The 18,780-nt window shown below is 41.4% G+C and overlaps 1 protein-coding gene across 1 annotated transcript in view; it reads left to right on the forward strand.

Moving 5' to 3' along the window:
* The window catches only part of LOC138760431 (ALK tyrosine kinase receptor-like), a 489,739-nt gene that overhangs the window by 313,611 nt on the left and 157,348 nt on the right, over positions 1-18,780 (forward strand). Inside the window, exon 7 of the mRNA XM_069931014.1 lies at positions 8,633-8,777. Within this exon, the coding sequence (XP_069787115.1) occupies positions 8,633-8,777 (145 nt within the window). The remainder of the gene's footprint in view (positions 1-8,632; positions 8,778-18,780) is intronic.

An 18,780-nucleotide genomic window follows, 5' to 3' on the forward strand; every position in this document is an offset into this window, starting at 1 on the left:
AATTCGAGAGAGTCAGGGGTCAAAAGTGTGTCTAGCCACTATTACAAAGGAGAATATATTTGGGAAGCTGAAGGCAGATAAGTCACCTGGAGCAGACGGACTACCTTCTAGGGTGATGAAAGAGATTGTAAACACATTATGATTGACAATTGCTAGAGTCGGGAATGGTTCCTGGAGATTAGAAAATTCCAAATGCCACTCCACTCTTTAAAATGGAGCGAGCAAAAGACAACATTTTATAGGCCTGTTATCTTAAGTTCATTGGTTGCCAAAATTCTAGAGTCCATTACTAAGGATGAGATTTCATGAAACCTGAACATACAAGATAAAATAAACCAAAGTCTGCATGGATTCCTTGGGGGAGATCTTGTCTGACAAATAACATATATATAACATATATAACAATTACAGCACGGAAACAGGCCATTAGGCCCTTCTAGTCCGCACCGAACCAAACACCCCTTTCTAGTCCCACCTCCCTGCACAATGCCCATAACCCTCCATCTTCTTCTCATCCATATACCTGTCCAACCTTTTCTTAAATAATACAATTGACTCCGCCGCCACTATTTCTCCCGGAAGATCATTCCACACGGCTACCACTCTCTGAGTAAAGAAGTTACCCCTCATGTTACCTCTAAACCTCTGCCCCTTAATTCTTAACTCATGTCCTCTTGTTTTAATCTTTCCTCCTCTTAACGGAAATAGTCTATCCACATCCATTCTGTCTATCCCTTTCATAATCTTAAATACTTCTATCAAATCCCCTCTCAACCTTCTACGCTCCAAAGAATAAAGACCCAATCTGTCCAATCTCTCCCCATACTCCAGATGCTTAAACCCAGGCAACATTCTGGTAAACCTTCTCTACACTCTCTCCACTCTGTTTATATCCTTCCTATAATTAGGCGACCAGAACTGCACACAGAACTCCAAATTAGGCCGCACCAACGTCTTATACAATCTCAACATTACCTCCCAACTCCTATATTCCATGCAATGATTGATAAAGGCCAGCATACTAAAAGCCTTCTTCACCACCCTATTCACGTGAGTTTCTACCTTCAGGGAACGATGTACCATTACTCCTAAATCTTTCTGCTCTTCTGTATTCCTCAATGCTTTCCCATTTACCACGTATGTCCTATTCTGATTCTTCTTACCAAAATGAAGCACCTCACACTTATCAGCATTAAATTCCATCTGCCATTTTTCAGCCCACTTTTCTAAGCAGCCCAAATCCCTCTGCAATCCTTGAAAACCTTCTTCATTATCCACTATTCCACCTATCGTCTGCATATTTACTAATCCAATTCACCACCCCATCATCTAGATCATTAATGTATATAACGAACAACAATGGGCCCAATACAGATCCTTGAGGCACACCACTGGTCACCAGCCTCCAACCTGACAGACAATTATCCACTACCACCCTTTGGCCTCTCCCTTTCAGCCAATGTTCAATCCATTTGACTATCTTAAAATTTATACCTAAAGACTGCACCTTCCTAACTAACCTTCCATGTGGTACCTTATCGAAGGTCTTACTGAAGTCCATATAGACAACATCCACTGCGCTACCCTCATCCACATTCCTAGTCACCTCTTCAAAAAATTCAATCAGATTGGTCAAACATGACCTTCCTCCCACAAATCCATGTTGAGTGCTCCTGATCAGATCCTGTCTATCCAGATGTTTATAAGTACTATCTCTAAGAATTTTCTCCATTAATTTACCTACCACAGACGTCAAACTAACAGACCGATAGTTGCCAGGCTTCCTCCTTGAACCCTTTTTAAATAACGGAACCACATGCGCAATGTGCCAATCCTCCGGCACTATCCCCATATCTAATGACATTTGGAAAATTACCGCCAGAGCCTCTGCTATTTCCTCCCTCACTTCTCTCAATGTCCTGGGGAAGATCCCGTCTGGTCCCGGAGACTTATCCACCTTTATATTCTTCAAAAGCCTTAAAACTACACCTTTTGTAATCTCTATATTCCCCATATTTACCCAATTTGCTTTTTTTATCTCACATCTCCCAATATCCTTCTCCTTAGTGAATACCGAAGAAAAGAAACTGTTCAATATCCCCCCCATTTCTCTAGGCTCCACACACAGTTTTCCGCTCTGATTTTCTAAGGGACCAATTTTGTCTCTAGCTTTCCTCTTACCATTAACATATTTGTCGAACTCTTTTGGATTAGTTTTCACCCTGCTTGCCATAGTTTTCTCGTACTTTCTTTTAGCTTTCCTAATTCCTCTCTTAAGATTCCTCTTACATTCAATGTATCTTTCAAACATCTCCTTAACTCCATGCTTCTTATATCTAATGTACGCCTCCCTTTTTCTTCGAACCATGTTTCCAATATTCCTTGAAAACCACGGCTCTCTCAAACCTTTTGCCCCTCCTTTTAACCTAACAGGAACATAAAGCTTTTTCACTCTCAAAAGCTGATCTTTAAAAGACTTCCATCTCTCTACTACATCCTGCCCATAAAACAAATTGTCCCAATGCACACCCTGCAAGTCCTTTCGCATCTCCTCAAATCTAGCTTTTCCCCAATCAAAAACCTCAATCCTTGGCCCTGATTTCTCTCTTTCCATAATGACATTGATGCTGATGGCATTATGATCACTGGACCCGACGTGCTCGCCAACACTAACCTCCGTCACTTGACCCATCCCATTTGCCAACAGTAGATCTAACACTGCTCCTTCTCTGGTCGGCACCTCTACATATTGTAAAAAACTATCTTGCACACATTTCACAAACTCTAACCCATCCAGTCCTTTCACAGAATGTGTTTCCCAATCTATATGTGGAAAATTAAAATCTCCCATAATTACAACCCTGTGCTTATCACAAATATCTACTATCTCCCTACAGATTTGCTCCTCTAGGTCTCGGTCCCCTCCGGGTGGTCTATAATACGCCCCTACAAGTGTAACCTCTCCTTTCCTACTCCTCAGTTCCACCCAAATAGCCTCCGTGGATGTGCCCTCTAATCTATCCTTCCTAGGCACCGCTGTAATATTTTCCCTGACAAGCAATGCAACCCCACCTCCTCTTGCCCCTCCGACTCTATCGCACCTAAAACAACGAAACCCAGGGATATTCAGTTGCCAATCACATCCCTCCTGCAACCATGTCTCACTAATCGCTACCACATCATACTTCCAAGTATCAATCCACACCTTCAGCTCATCCACCTTTTTTACAATACTCCTGGCATTAAAATATATGAATTTCAGGGATTTCCCAATTTTTAATCCCTGTTTTCCCTCAGCTTTAAGAACAACATTATTTACTTTTCCTGCCAATTGCCCTTCATCTTCTTCCAGAGCATTTCCCTTCTCTATCACCTGCCCATCCATATTCAAATACTTACTACAAACTTTCTTTATTTGCATTCTAACCTTCTCCTTACTGCTCTGTACTATTTTGTTCCCTCCCCCCAACCATTCTAGTTTAAAGGATCCTGAGTAGCCCTAGCAAATACCTCTGCCAGGATTCTGGTCCCCCTGGGATTTAAGTGTAACCCGTCCTTACTGTACAGGTCACATCTCCCCCAAAAAAGGTCCCAGTTATCCAGAAACTTAAAACCCTGCCCCTTACTCCACCCCTTCAGCCACATGTTAATCCTCCACCTCATTCTATTTCTATTCACACTGTCACGTGGCACAGGGAGTAATCCAGAGATTACCCCCTTTGCGGTCCTTCTTTTTAACTCCCTACCTAACTGCCTGTACTCACTTTTTAGGACCTCTTCTCTAATTCTCCCTATGTCATTGGTACCACGACCTCTGGCTCCTGTCCCTCCCACTTTAGGATATCTGGGACACGAGCAGCAACATCTCGGATCCTGGCACCAGGGAGGCAATCCACCATCCGGTTCTCCTTGCTGCGTCCGCAGAATCCCCTATCCGTCCTCTTAACTATGGAGTCTCCTACCACAATTGCCCTCCTCTTCCTTTCCCTCCCTTTCTGAGCTACAGGGGCCGACCTCGTGCCGGAGGCACAGCCACTGTCACTCCCCCCAACCCTGATGTCCCCCTCAACAGTGCTCAAAGAGGCGTACTTATTGCTGAGGGTTACATTCACAGGGCTCGTCTCTGGCACCTTACGTTCTTTTGTCCCTCTCCTAACAGTTACCCACCTTTCATCCTCCCGTGGCCCTGGCGTGACCACCTGGCTGTAACTCCTGTCTATGACTACCTCTGTTTCCCTAACCAGCCTGAGGTCATCGAGCTGCAGCTCTAGTTCCCTAACACGGTCCCTGACAATCTGCAGCTCGACACACCTAGTGCAGATATGGACATCCGGGAGTCTGGAAGACTCCAGGACCTCCCACATCTGGCACTCCCGACAACACACAGCCTTAACACTCAACCCTTACCCCAATGAAGAAGTAATGAAGACTATCTTAGCTTTCTCTCCGCCTGCTTTCGCCGAAGCCTGATGAGCCAAAGCCTGGAAGTCCCACTCCTTCACTGGGCCACTCACTCGCTGGGCCGCTCGCTGTCCCTCTTATTTATTGGCCTTTTACCAATTAACCCCTTCACACTCTCCTGTACGCTGGCTCGACCAATGGTCGCCTCCGACGCCGACTCCTCCCCGCAGACCCTGGTAAGAGACTTTTAAAAAAGTTTTCTTACCTGCCCCGGACTCTTTTCTTTTCTGTCCTTCTCCTCTCTCCTCTCCTCTCCTCTCCTCTCCTCTCCCTACTGCTAGGCTCTGTCCCCAGTAAGAGTCTTTAAAAAGACCTTACCTTCCCGTCACACTCTCCTGTACGCTGGCTCGACCAATGGCCGCCTCCGACGCCGACTCCTCCCCGCAGACCCTGGTAAGAGACTTTTTAAAAAGTTTTCTTACCTGCCCCGGACTCTTTTCTTTTCTGTCCTTCTCCTCTCTCCTCTCCTCTCCTCTCCCTACTGCTAGGCTCTGTCCCCAGTAAGAGTCTTTAAAAAGACCTTACCTTCCCGTCACACTCTCCTGTACGCTGGCTCGACCAATGGCCGCCTCCAACGCCAACTCCTCCCCGCAGACCCTGGTAAGAGACTTTTAAAAAAGTTTTCTTACCTGCCCCGGACTCTTTTCTTTTCTGTCCTTCTCCTCTCTCCTCTCCTCTCCTCTCCTCTCCTCACCTCTCCTCTCCTCTCCCTACTGCTAGGCTCTGTCCCCAGTAAGAGTCTTTAAAAAGACCTTACCTTCCCGTCACACTCTCCTGTACGCTGGCTCGACCAATGGCCGCCTCCGACGCCGACTCCTCCCCGCAGACCCTGGTAAGAGACTTTTAAAAAAGTTTTCTTACCTGCCCCGGACTCTTTTCTTTTCTGTCCTTCTCCTCTCTCCTCTCCTCTCCTCTCCTCTCCTCTCCTCTCCTCTCCTCTCCTCTCCTCTCCTCTCCTCTCCCTTCTGGAGTTTTGGAGTTTTTTTTGGGAAAGTTATGTGCAGGACAGATGAAGGAATGTTAATGGATATGGTTCACTTGGATTTTCAGAAGGCCTCTGGAATGGTGTAGCACATGAGGCTGAACAAGATAAGAGCCCTTTGTGTTACGAGAAAAGATAGAAGAATAACTGACTGACAGAAAGTAAAGAGTGGAAATAGAGGGGGCCTTTTCTAGCTGGCTCCTGGTGACTAGTAGTGTTCCACAGGAGTTGGTGTTTGGTCTGTTTTATGTGAATGATTTAGATGACAGATTTGATGGCTATGTGACCGGGTTTGCATATGATACAAAGATAGGTGGAGGGGCAAGTAATATTGAGGAAGCAGGGAGTCTCCTAACATTTTACCTCCCAAAGTGCAGCTCCTCATACTTGTCTGAATTCAACTCCATCTGCCATTTCTCTGCCCATATCTTGTTGTGCACTTAAATTGCCCTCTGAACTGTAAACAACTCCACCAATCTATGTGTCATCCAACTAAACCACCCATCAACATGCCATTTACACATCTGTTCCTCTGATCTCTATTGACTATTAGGAAGCCTATACTGTAGTAAAATAATAGCCCTTAACAGAGTTCACTGGAAGTGGTGACACGGGTTGCCAGGGTGGCAAGGAAGGCCTTTGGCTTCTTCATGAATCACTGCTTTGAGTACAGTAGTTGCAATGACTTATTACAGCTGTATAAATATGTGGGTGAGGCCACACTGGGTGTGCTGTGCACAGTTCTCACTGCCCAGCTACATGAAGTATGTTATTAAGCTGGAAAGTGTGCAAAAAAATATTTACAAGAATGTTACCAGAACAGGAGGGTATGAATGATAAGAAAAGGCTAGAGAGGCCAAGAATATCTTTCCTCTGAGCATCGACAGAAGAGGAGTGACCTCATGAGGCACAAACAAGGTAGAGTCATCATCAGCTTCTTTTATCCCTGGATAGATGAAGCTAAAGTTAAGGGCATAGCTTTAAAGTGAGAGGGAAAGATTTAAAAGGGTCCTGATGGAAAACTTTTTTTCCACACAGAGGGTCATGGGAAGATGGAATCAGCTACCAATGGAAGCTGCGGAGGCAGGTGCAATTATAATGTTGAGAAAACATTTTAACAGATTCATGGATAGGAAAAGTGTGGAGGGAAATGGACCAAATATAGACAAATGGGACTCGCTCAGGCAGACAACTAGGTCACCGTAGACGAGTTGGCTGAAGCTCCTGCTTTCATGCTGTAAAACTCTTTGATCTCTGTCTCTCAGCGTTGTGGAAGTCCAGGGAATTCAGCTTTGTTGAAATCAACAAATGTTCCTGTTCTGTACTGTTATATTTCGCCAAATACATAAATTCATGCCATGTACAGAAAAGAGCATGTGAACACTTGATCAGTAAGGGATGCAAAAGCCAAGAAAGGAAGGAGACCAAAGGGCAGAGTTGCCCAGAATCCATAGTAATGACAATGACTTGACCTCGCTTCCTTTGATTTGAAACTGAACTTTGGAAGAATAGAATGAACAATAATCCTCTGCCCGTGCATAAATCTCTCAACAAGAGACTCGTAACAAAGAAATCATGTAAAAGGGGAAGTACATAAAAACAGAAGAAATAGAAGATTTGGCCATCTGGCCTGTTGAGCCTACTCTGCCATCATCAAAATTATGCCTGAGGAGGCTAAGGATTCAGCTCCATCTACCCACCTGGTCCCAATAACTCTTAATTTCCAAATGCTTTTGAAATCTATCTGCATCTTAAATATGTTAAATGAGGCAGACTCCATTGCATGCAGTTTGTCAGAAAGTCAATCAATCTCATGGGTGATGATGTCAGGATGAAAATCTTCACCTGAATCTGCTGCTATTGTCGAGACTGACCCTATTTTAAACTACAGTTCTCAGTATCCGATGCTGTCATCAGTTTAAGCTGGTGGTGAAGCTACACGAGACTGAGGCTCCTGCAGGAAGAGGGTGGCTAGAGGGCGAGTGGAAGATCTGCCTTAGTATCTGTTCACATTGCACCCACAATTTTGGCAAAGAGTTTTGAATTGCTCGCCATGTTGTTCTGCAGTAGAATTAACGGTAGCTAATCTTCTAACAAACTGTATTTTTTTAATGCAAACCAATTGATTTTCCATGAGTGACCTTCTGGAAGAGTTGCTTCATGTTTTGCGGGAAATTTATTCCAGATTGATTGTTAATTTATTGAAGCCGAATTCTAATATGTTGCTTTGTTCTGGATTCCCCTACAAGGGTAAAGAAAAGTGAAGTCCCATTTGTTACTGTAAAACCACAAGAGGATGAATCTTTTCTTTTTCATTTGTTTCAATCCATTTCCATGATGCAATTAATATTTAGTTCTGCAAATTACCACAAAAAACTCCAAGGCCAGTATAATAATGTCAAAAGATTTTTCCAAATCAGTACTTTTATAACAGAAGTAATACTCCTTTTATGTTCAACCATAACAATAGCAAGAGTAGATTAGTTTTGTGGAGCCAACTGCATCACTACATTTATAGCCCTTACTAAAAATATTCCAGCACATTAAAACTTAGTGAACTGCATTTAATTTAAATTCTTATTTAATTTTTATAACTTGTAAAATCTTATGTCCAGCTCGGACTGGTTTGTTTATCTGCTTGTTTTTTTTTCTCTCTGGAATAATTTTGAATGCTTTGGTGACCGAATTACCTACCATTTCATTCTTTCTTTAGCTTGGCTTCGCGGACGAAGATTTAAGGAGGGGGTAAAAGTCCACGTCAGCTGCAGGCTCGTTTGTGGCTGACAAGTCCGATGCGGGACAGGCAGACACGGTTGCAGCGGCTGCAGGGGAAAATTGGTGGGTTGGGGTTGGGTGTTGGGTTTTTCCTCCTTTGCCTTTTGTCAGTGAGGTGGGCTCTGCGGTCTTCTTCAAAGGAGGTTGCTGCCCGCCGAACTGTGAGGCGCCAAGATGCACGGTTTGAGGCGATATCAGCCCACTGGCAGTGGTCAATGGGGCAGGCACCAAGAGATTTCTTTAGGGAAACCTCACTGGCTGTAAATTGCTTTCCAATGTCCTAAGAAATGTGAAAGTTTTATACAAATCCAAGCCTTTCTTCTCATTGGTTCAAAAATGCAGAGGAGCAGAAATTTCACTAAGATGTAAGTTGCACATAATTTAACTTTGTACTTGATCTCTGAAATATTCCAGATGGACAAGGGGGAACCAATCCCACTGATGATAGCAGCAGGTGGAGGTGGCAAAGCCTATCTGAGTAAAGATTCCAGTTTCCCAGAAGAGATGTTAGAAACCGATTCTTCTGTTCCTGGAGTGAATGGCAGATCAGGTGCTGCAGGTGAGGAACATCCTTCAGCGGTTCTTTTGTTTACAAGACTTCACAATTTTCCTAGTTTTTGTGCAATCTGCAAATTTCCATGCAGCTTCACCTGGGGCTAGATCCAATATTTTGCTGAAAATAGGATTACTTTCACAAGGGAACTTCTGTCTGTGTTTTCAGTGCTAAAATATTTTCTTCTGCTTGGAGCAGCAGAACCTCTGGGGAATCATCCTTCAGGTAATAGAAAAGGTCAAATGCATTTTTTTTAATTCAAGAAGATCAATGTCAGGCAAAAACAAAAGAAAGCCCTTTCATCTTTCTTTCATGTCAGCCTCTCCATGCCATTTAGAGATAACATATTGCCAAAAATAACAAGTTTCAATTTACACTTTAATTATTTTTCTATTTTTTTTAAATCAGAATAATGGTTGAATATTCTGATGTTTAAAAGAAAAATAAGGCATTACCTTGTGGATGAGATCAGACACACAGAGATTGAACTTCCTTTATTTTTAAGGTACTGATGTATATCCACAGGCACTGGCTAATGTCTAATTCTGAGCGCAAGAGCTATTTAACCACGACAGGCATTACTCAGTCCTGTGAGCACTTTCCATGTGCATTCATTTTCCAGCAAAAATTATTCCAGCAAGAATTCCAGCAAAATTCCAACAAGAATACATAATAATAACTGTGTCTTGCCATTGACTACATATGTTATACTCCCTTTTGGAAGTCTTGAGATAAGTTCAAAAAGTATTTCATGTACCATCAGATGATGGTTCCCAAGTGGTAACCATTTACCTTTCAAGCACCAAAGTCTGGTGAAGATTCATAAATGTTAAATTCTATGCACAGTATAAGAATTGCCTGATACTGGTGAACTTGGAAGAGTGAGAGTGGACTGTGAATCAAAGAATTTTTCTTTACTTATATACACATTACATACACATGCACTTTGAATTAGAAGGGGATTAGTTAAGATAATTGCAATAAGTTAAAGTTTGATCCTCTTTTCATGTTTAAAGATAATTAAAGGTAACTTTTGTTTAAATAACCATTTGTCTTGGTGAATTTCTATTGGTGCTGGGTTTTGGAGTCTTCTAGGCCCATAACAGTATGAATGAGCAGACTCTTTAGCACTATACCCTTGTCCTCTACCAGAGGCAGCTGCAGAAAATCAGAATGCCATCTCTTGATCCAGGGCACCTCCTACATGGTTGTACCACATGGAATCAGATGTTATCTGCCCCAAATAGAATTAGGATTCCTTGGCAGAACCACAGCATGCATTGAAGAGATATTTTCCATGTTGAGTTTCAAATATTGTTTGGACTGCCTGGGTCACAAATGTAGCAAAATATTCTATACTGAGCTACTTATAGACATCAGTGTACATACTGCGGAGTCTAGTGTCAGACTGACACCTCCAGGTTTGCATGGTGGGCTTATATACATCACTGCTTTGGTCACATGGACAGGAAGTGATGTCATCAGCTCAGATAAAAATCTGTGTTGGATGCAGTTCAATTTCCTACATTTTCCACAGCACATCTGCCACTTTGGGAGCCAGTTCACTTGCTGATAAGTGGGTTGCCACAACAGCACCTTAACTGTCTTTTAATGTACCATTATTTCAGGTGATGTAATTCTGTAGGCTGTGTAGCAATTCAGCTCTGAACATTTGGTCTTACTGTGGCCTTAATTCTGTCCTTCCTGCAATGAATAACTACAGGATAACTGATGTGACACATTGCAGCATTGCACTCTGAACTACGAAATCTAGATGTAAAACTGAATCCCTATTAACATTTCAATACTACTTTCCTCTCAAGCCAGTGGTTTCAGTTAAACTAAATCAAAATATTTAGTCATTTGGGAGAAGGTCTAGGGTGTAATACCACTGACGGCAGAGCTACTGAAGAAAGCATCTGGATTGTATTGAGATGAGCAGGAAAAAAATGTTTATGCCACTTTCAGTCCTGCTGTCCCAGAACCTGACACCCCCAATGCATTACATGGTTCATGGACTTTGTGCCTGAGGTGGAAGGAGTCCAATGCCATCTTACTGCGAACGCCCAGAACGCATGGTCAGCCGCTAATACGGGAATGATTGTGTCTGAAACCCTGCCCTCCGGATGCCATTACATAGGGTTATAAATTTGCTACAGTTTATCACAAAAAAAACTCTAGAAGAAACAGAGTTGACAAAAAATTAACAGGATTCTCACATACCTTTCGTATTACAACCTCACTTACTTGCTTTCCAGGGGATTATGATATCATCTGTTCAATGTCTTCGATGATAATGTGGTAATATGCATGTATGGCAGTGTATGGGTAGCTGGCCCACCCACTGATGACTTACTCCCTAGTAACTCCTCCCCTTGTGACCCAGCCATAAAGGTCGACCTCCCCCTCCACCAAACCCCCCCCGTCCTTCATTCAAGCACATGAAATCAGGCCAGCTAAAGTGTATTAAAGCCTATTGTTTCTCACTCACTGACTCTGGATATATTGATGGAGCGTATCAATTTAATACACTTTAATTTCCACATGGGATAGACAAACTGCTGCGACCCAATGGGCTAGATAAACATCGATCCACAGATGCCTGGAGCTGCTGAACAGTATGAGCAGTGGATCAAGTGCTTCTCAAACTTTCTGGAAGTCACAGTGGACCTTGTGGACTTGAATGAGAAGAGGCTCAAGGACCTGGCACGTGCTGGAGACCCCTACCCACTCCCTACCCCATTCAACCCAGATCCTACCTACACCCCCATCACTCCCTCTTTTTTTAAAATCAGTGCCTTCCAAATTTTGGCTTGTTTCCTTTGAAGTCTTCATTCTTGTCAGCATTTTAAACTTAAATAGCACTTGTGTTGATCACATGTGTAACCAATGATGTGAAGATCACCATATGAGAAAAAAATAAACATTGTTTCTTGTTCCATCATGAGTGGATTCTCAAACTTGGTTGACATTTCTGTTAGGCTCCATTTCAGGAGGGCATGGCATATCTCCTGTGGCCTTCTTTCCCTCTCTGGTCATTGCCTGCTGGCATATTCTTCTTCAGCAAGTTTTCATTTCCCCTTGAGTTGAGGAACTGCCTGTTTCTTCCCTGCTGACTCTTGACAGCAAACATGTGTGATGTCATTCCCTGGCTGCCCTGGGAGGGGCATAAGACATAGGAACAGAAATAGACTCTTCAGCCATCAAGTCTGCCCCACCATTTAATTATGAGCTGATTAATTTCCCCACTCAGCTCCACTGCCCAGCCTTCTTTGATGTCCTGACAAATCAAGAACCTATCAATCTCTGTCTTAAATACACTCAATGGCTGGCCTGAGGCAACAAATTCCACAGATTTACTATTCTCTGGCTTTAAGAAATTCCGACACATTTCTGTTCGAAGTGGAAGCCCTTCAATCCTGAAGTTGTCCCCTCTTATTCTAGACTCTCCCACCATAGAAAGCAACCTATCCACATTTACTCTATCCGTGCCTTTCAACATTTGAAATGTTTCCATGAGATCCTCCCACATTCTCCTAAGTTCCAAAGAATACAGGCCAAGAGTTGTCCAAAGCACCTCATATGATAACCCCTTAATTCCAAGGATCATCCTAGTGAACCTCCTTTGAACCCTCTCCCAATGTCAGCACATCTTTTCTTAAATGAGGAGCCTGAAACTGCTCACAAGATTCCGTGAGGTCTTATACTGCCTCAACATCACATCCCTGCTCTTGTGTTCCATCCTTCTTGAATGTCAGCCTTTCATTTTCCTTCTTCACCACCATTTCTACATGAAAATTTACCTTCAGGCTATCCTGCATGAGGACTCCCAGGTTCATATGCATCTGGGTGTCTTAATTTTCTCTCCATTTAAAGAATTGTCTTCCCGTTTAATTTTTCTACCAAACTACGTGACCATACACTTTCTGACATTATCTTTCATTTGCCACTTATCTTCCCAATCTCCTAATCTGTCTAAGTTCTTCTGCAGCTCCATGTTTCCTCTACACTACCTGCTTCTCCATCTACCTTCGCATCATCAGCAAAACATTGGCCACAAAGCCATTCCATAATCTAAATCATAAAAAATATAATATGAAAAGAAGTGGTCCTTTTGATGACTTCATCCCTAACGTTGAAGTACTCAAGATGGCTGAGGCTGACAGCATCGAATCCACGCTGCTGAAGATCCAACTGCGCTGGGTGGGTCACGTCTCCAGAATGGAGGACCATCGCCTCCCCAAGATCGTGTTATGTGGCGAGCTCTCCACTGGCCACCATGTCAGAGGTGCACCAAAGAAGAGGTACAAGGACTGCCTAAAGAAAGCTCTTGGACCCTGCCCCATTGACCACCGCCAGTGGGCTGATATCACCTCCAACCGTGCATCTTGGCGCCTCACAGTTCAGCGGGCAGCAACCTCCTTTGAAGAAGACCGCAGAGCCCACCTCACTGACAAAAGACAAAGGAGGGAAAAACCCAACACCCAGCCCCAACCCACCAATTTTCCCCTGCAACCGCTGCAACCATGCCCTGCCTGTCCCGCATCAGACTTGTCAGCCACAAACGAGCCTGCAGCTGACGTGGACATTTACCCCTCCATAAATCTTCGTCCGCGAAGCCAAGCCAAAGAAAGAAGAGCAACTGGATTATTATATAGTGCCTTTACCCAACCAATAAAAAAGGGTCCAAATTTAAATTTCTCCTTTAAATAAAAAAAAATTCCATTCAACCCAATCAAAAGCTTTTTCAGCATCAAGAGCAACTACCATTGGTAGGTTGGGTTGCTGACATGATGCATTGATTAACAAAATCACTCTAAGAATATTATCAGAGGCTTACCTATTTTTAATAAAACCAGCCTGATCTTCATGTACTAATTGAAGTAAATACTTAGCAAGTCTATTTGCCAATAATTTCAATATTATTTTATAATCTACATTCAATAAAGAAATTGACCATTATGAAGCTACATTAAAAGGGTCTCTGTCTCTTTTTAGTATAACAGTTATTATTGCACTCAAACACCAATCTGTTAAAGCTTGCTCCTCTGTCACCTGCTGTAGAACGTCCATAAACAGAGGAGACAAATCATCATAAAAAGCTTTATAAAATTCAACAGTAAATCCATCATCTCCTGGAGACTTCCCATTAGGCATTTGTTGAATAACATCCTTTATTTCTAAATTAGTAAAAGGAGAGTAATTTTCTCACATCATCTTCCCCTAATATTGGCAAATTTAAATCTGACAAAAAAGATTCAATAGGACCATCATCTTGAACTCCCTCAGAAGTATATAATTTCTGGTAAAATGATAAAAATTGGTCATTAATTTCCTGAGGTTTATAAGTAACTGAATTATCTTTCCTCGCAGCATTCATAGTTCTCGATGCTTGTTCTGTTTTCAATTGCCACACTAAAACTTTATGAGCTCTATCCCCTAACTTGTGATAATGTTGCTTAGATCTTTGAACCAAACATTCATACTGATATGTTTGTAATATATTATATCGTAACTTCAATTTAGTTAAAGCTGCTTTATTATCCTCCGTACAATTCCTTTGAAATTCTTTTTCCAAGTCAGCGACCTGTTTTTTCCAACATCTGACTCTCCGCCAAAAATTTCTTCTTTTCTTTTGATGCATAACTAATAATTTGACCACATAAAAAGGCCTTTAAAGCATCCCATAAAGTAAAATTACTCTGAACTGAATTCCTGTTCAAATCTAGGAAGAAGCAATTTGATCCTTAATAAATTTTACAAATTCCAGCTTTTTCAGTAACATTGCATTAAATCTCCAACAAAAAGTTAAATGAGTGACTTCCAACACAAGAAATAAGTTACAATGAGTGGTGAGAAACTATTCTACTCTTATATTCAGCTTTAGTAAAACAAGGTTGCAAATGTGCTGATGCCAAAAATAAATCAATCCTTGAAAATGAATCATGACATGAAGAATAAAATGAAAAATCTTTATCAGTAGGATTTAACTTTCTCCAAACCTCTATTAAATTTAAATCTTTCATCAGAGAAGCCAATTGGACCACTGCTTTTGATTTTTTCAAGGTTTTCAGAGATTTATCCAATAATGGATCTAATACACAATTGAAATCTCCCCTAATCAAGATATTTTCCTTAGCTTGACTCAGAGTTAAAAAAGCTTCAGACATAAATTGTTCATCGTCAACATTAGGTGCATACACATTCAACAAAGACCATGACTCGGCAAACAATTTACAATTAATCATTAAAATTCAACCAGCTGTTTCCACTGAGGATTCAAGTTCAAACGGTATTTTCTTATGAATAAAAATTGCCACTCCTCGTGCTTTCGAATTAAAAGAGGATGAAGTTACATGACCAACCCAGTCGCTCTTCAGTTTTAAATGTTCTTTTTTTGGTTAAATGAGTTTCCTGCAAAAAAGCAATATCCACTTTCATCTTTTTTATATCAGCTAAAACACATTTACACTTAATTGAATTATTTAAGCCTTGAACATTAAATGTTGCAAAATTCAAACTAGACATTATTTTAACAATTAAAGAAAACCCTCTATTCATTCAATCAATAAAAAGACCCTCCCCTCAATAAAACAAAATAAAGCTCCCTTTGCCAAGTAACCCCTGAATTAATCAACTACTAACCCCCCCCAAACAAAATAGAGATTACACAAATTTTATAAAGGGGTTTTTTAGATATAACTAAAAACTACAAATAAAGTAGTAACTCCTCAATTAACTGGGTGTGGAAAGAAATAAAATCCCACCCCCTCCACAGGTAGCAGATAACTTAAAAAAGCTTCAGCGTCATCCATCCCCCCCCCCCCCACCGCAACCAGACTTACAAAATTATGAATCTAAATCAGTTCATAACCCCAGTGAATTCAATTCCAAAGCTTGTTCCAGGTCAAGCTTTGGAGGAAGGGATACAAATTTTCTTTTCAATACCCTGCAGTTTTGAAAATCTTTTATGGGAATTTCTAATCACAGTTCTTTGAGAATGATCACGATGCTTTAATTTTTGCCAATTCTTTGCCAGACAGGGCTACTGAAAGGCACTCTCCTCCCAAGAGGAAGACATCTGATAAGAAAAATGGAAATGGGAATGGGAAGGCAAATATGTCAAAGAGTTTGATTGATATTGATGATCCGGAACAATCTTTGGGATTGAATTCACTGGGGTTATGAAGTGATTTAGATTTATAATTTTGTATGTCCGGTTGGGGGGGAGGGGGGATGGATGACACTGAAGCTTTTGGAAGTCATCTGACACCAATCCCTATGTAACACCACGAGCAACTAGGCTATGGGCAACATGGTTGGTGCAGTGGTTAGCACAACACCTTTACAGCACCTACTACAGGGACCAGGGTTCGAATCCTGCACTGACTGTAAGGAGTTTGTACGTTCCCCCTGTAACTATGTGGGTTTCCCTGGCGGTTCCGGTTTCCTCCCACCCTTCAAAACAAAACATACCAGGGGTGTAGGTGAGTTGGGTGTAAATTGGGCGCCACCAACTCATGGGTCGAAATGGCCTGTTACAGGGCTGAATGTCTAAATTTAAAAAAAATTAAATTAGCAACCAATCAGAATTTTATCTTTGTCATCCAACATTCTGCTTCCTGCCAATCAGTCAATGTTCTACCCATGCTCGTAAGTTCCCTGCTATACCATGACTTTTGTTTAGTAACTTCTTGTGAGGTGCCTTGTCAAATGCCTTTTGCAAATCCAAGGACACAGCATCCACTGTATCTCCCTTATCCAACCTGTGAAGTTAACAACTGATTCATTCTCTGAATGCTGCGCAGCAAAAACATTGGCAGATATGTGAGATTAGGTAGGTTATTGGAATCAAATAGACTTTGTTTCTGGATGTCAACTGCCCAAATGTCATTAAAAATAGATTTTGGCCAATTTTGCAGGATTTTTGCAGAGGATCTGATTAAAAGTTAACATGAAATCCAACCATGTGTCTCACATCAAATATAACATGTTTAACAAATGTGGTATTTTTAAAACTGGACTTAATTTAAATGCAGCATTGCACATTCTTTGAATGATATTCTCAGTCCAATACTTCAAAGTACTTACTGTCATGTTATCAGCATGAGTAACAGACCTGTGAAATCCACTGATGCAAATCTAATTTCATCCAACTGAAAATCCAGACAATGTTGTCACATAATCTAAAACATTTTCAGCAAGCTTGTTCATTTTGAATCCAGATTCCCTTTCTTAGATTGCTTCTTAAACTGCCATAGCCTAACATGTTTATAACACACTGATCATCTCCCAAAGTATCTTTATTTTTGCTTAAGCATGTTTCATTATAAATGTGGCATTTAAAACAGCTTGCAGCCTAGTATTTCACATTGTATAGTTTATAAAAGCTCCATCTTAACCATTCTGAAGAATGTAAGGAACCCTAGTTCATCATATGCATGAGTGCACCCCTTGTAGTTAGGACATTAATAACTTCATCGTGACCAGTCAGCCATTAAATTGATTGTGCAATGCCTATTCATTTTAACAAATGTCAGAGAGGCCAAGTGAAATTTGAAATACTAAACAATTTATTGATTCAATTACAGTTATTCACATTGTTGGAACAAATTTATTAAGAATATTCTTTATATTAATTTTGACCAGTGATCTTCCATGTAGTGATTACTGCAAGATAAAGGTCAGATAATGTTTTGAATGAAGGCAAGCCATTTCTTTGTTAAGTTAACAGAATGAAAGAGAGGAAGCCACCATGCAATGGGAACAGCCAGAACAGCAATGTTTATCTTCCAATGGCTACTTCAAAAAGTATCAGGCAAAAACAAAATTGTTGGAGGAATTTAAAACTGTCCTATTCTCACCAAACTCTCCATTGTTCTCATCATCTGTGTTCACAAGGAAAGTTAACCAAAATTGGGACTGAGGTTATCCATTCCCCTCAAAGCAATAATTGTAATACTGGAACGATTTATATTTAGCTGACCCTGAAACTGCTCACATCTCAGGCCTCCAATTCCAGACAAAAATACCAACTACATTGACACTGCACTGTTCTTTTCTACTATGCTTGAAGTTGCACTGACTGATTACTTTCGGGCATGGTATCAGTGCCATTCAGTACCTCATTTGAGGTGGAGGAGTGGATAGGGAAAGCATTCTGCCTGCAATATAAATAGGTGAAGACAAGATGAACTCTGGACCTGGATTCCATCTGTAGTTCCCTGGTGCATCAATATTCTTCACAAATTCTTCACAAATTGGTAGAGAGTACCAGGTATGTCATGTAGTGTCGATAGCTATCCTGCATAAATCAGTCAGAAGAAGTTGTTTTAAGCCTGAGACTTTATTGTCAGTATTTTTTTATTTAAATCCTCAGATGTCCAAAGTATTTTGTAGTTGTCTTTGACAGTTATTTTGTGGCCTCACTTGGCAGTCAGTTTACACTTGTATAAGGCCCACATGCACAGGCTGAAACCAAGCCATTTCAATTAAATGACGACTAACCAAGAAATAACAAGGCTCAAATTGCAGCACCTGAGTGGCCCTCCAGGGACAAGGATGAGATTACAGACTCATGAGTGCCTCCTGCACCTTTAATAGCAGCATAACCTATGTGTTAAATTGCCAATGGCAATTTAAGGGAGATCCCATCCCTGCGATGACGTGGTGAGTGACGCCTCACACAACCACTGGGAATCTCCTTTTCCTTGTGCTCTTTCTATTCCCTTTCTGTTTAAAATTCCAGAGTAATCAGGTGAGCCATTTCCCCTTTCAAATAGGTAGAGGAGGCCACCTGGGTAAGTTTTACTGGGTTCCCTGACCACCTCCGAGATAGATCTGGGATCCGGAAAGATTTTGACTGGGCTTGCCCCATTTAGCCCTTTCAAATAGCCCTGTATCTGTGTCTTCAACCTAGTAAATTGCTCGGTTAACTCCATTTTACAAGGCAATTTGACAGGGCCTATTGTCAACTGTCCATTCGTATCATGAATAAGTCAAGTTAATG

This window comes from Narcine bancroftii, chromosome 4 (assembly GCF_036971445.1).
Source record: "Narcine bancroftii isolate sNarBan1 chromosome 4, sNarBan1.hap1, whole genome shotgun sequence".
Lineage (NCBI taxonomy): Eukaryota > Metazoa > Chordata > Chondrichthyes > Torpediniformes > Narcinidae > Narcine > Narcine bancroftii.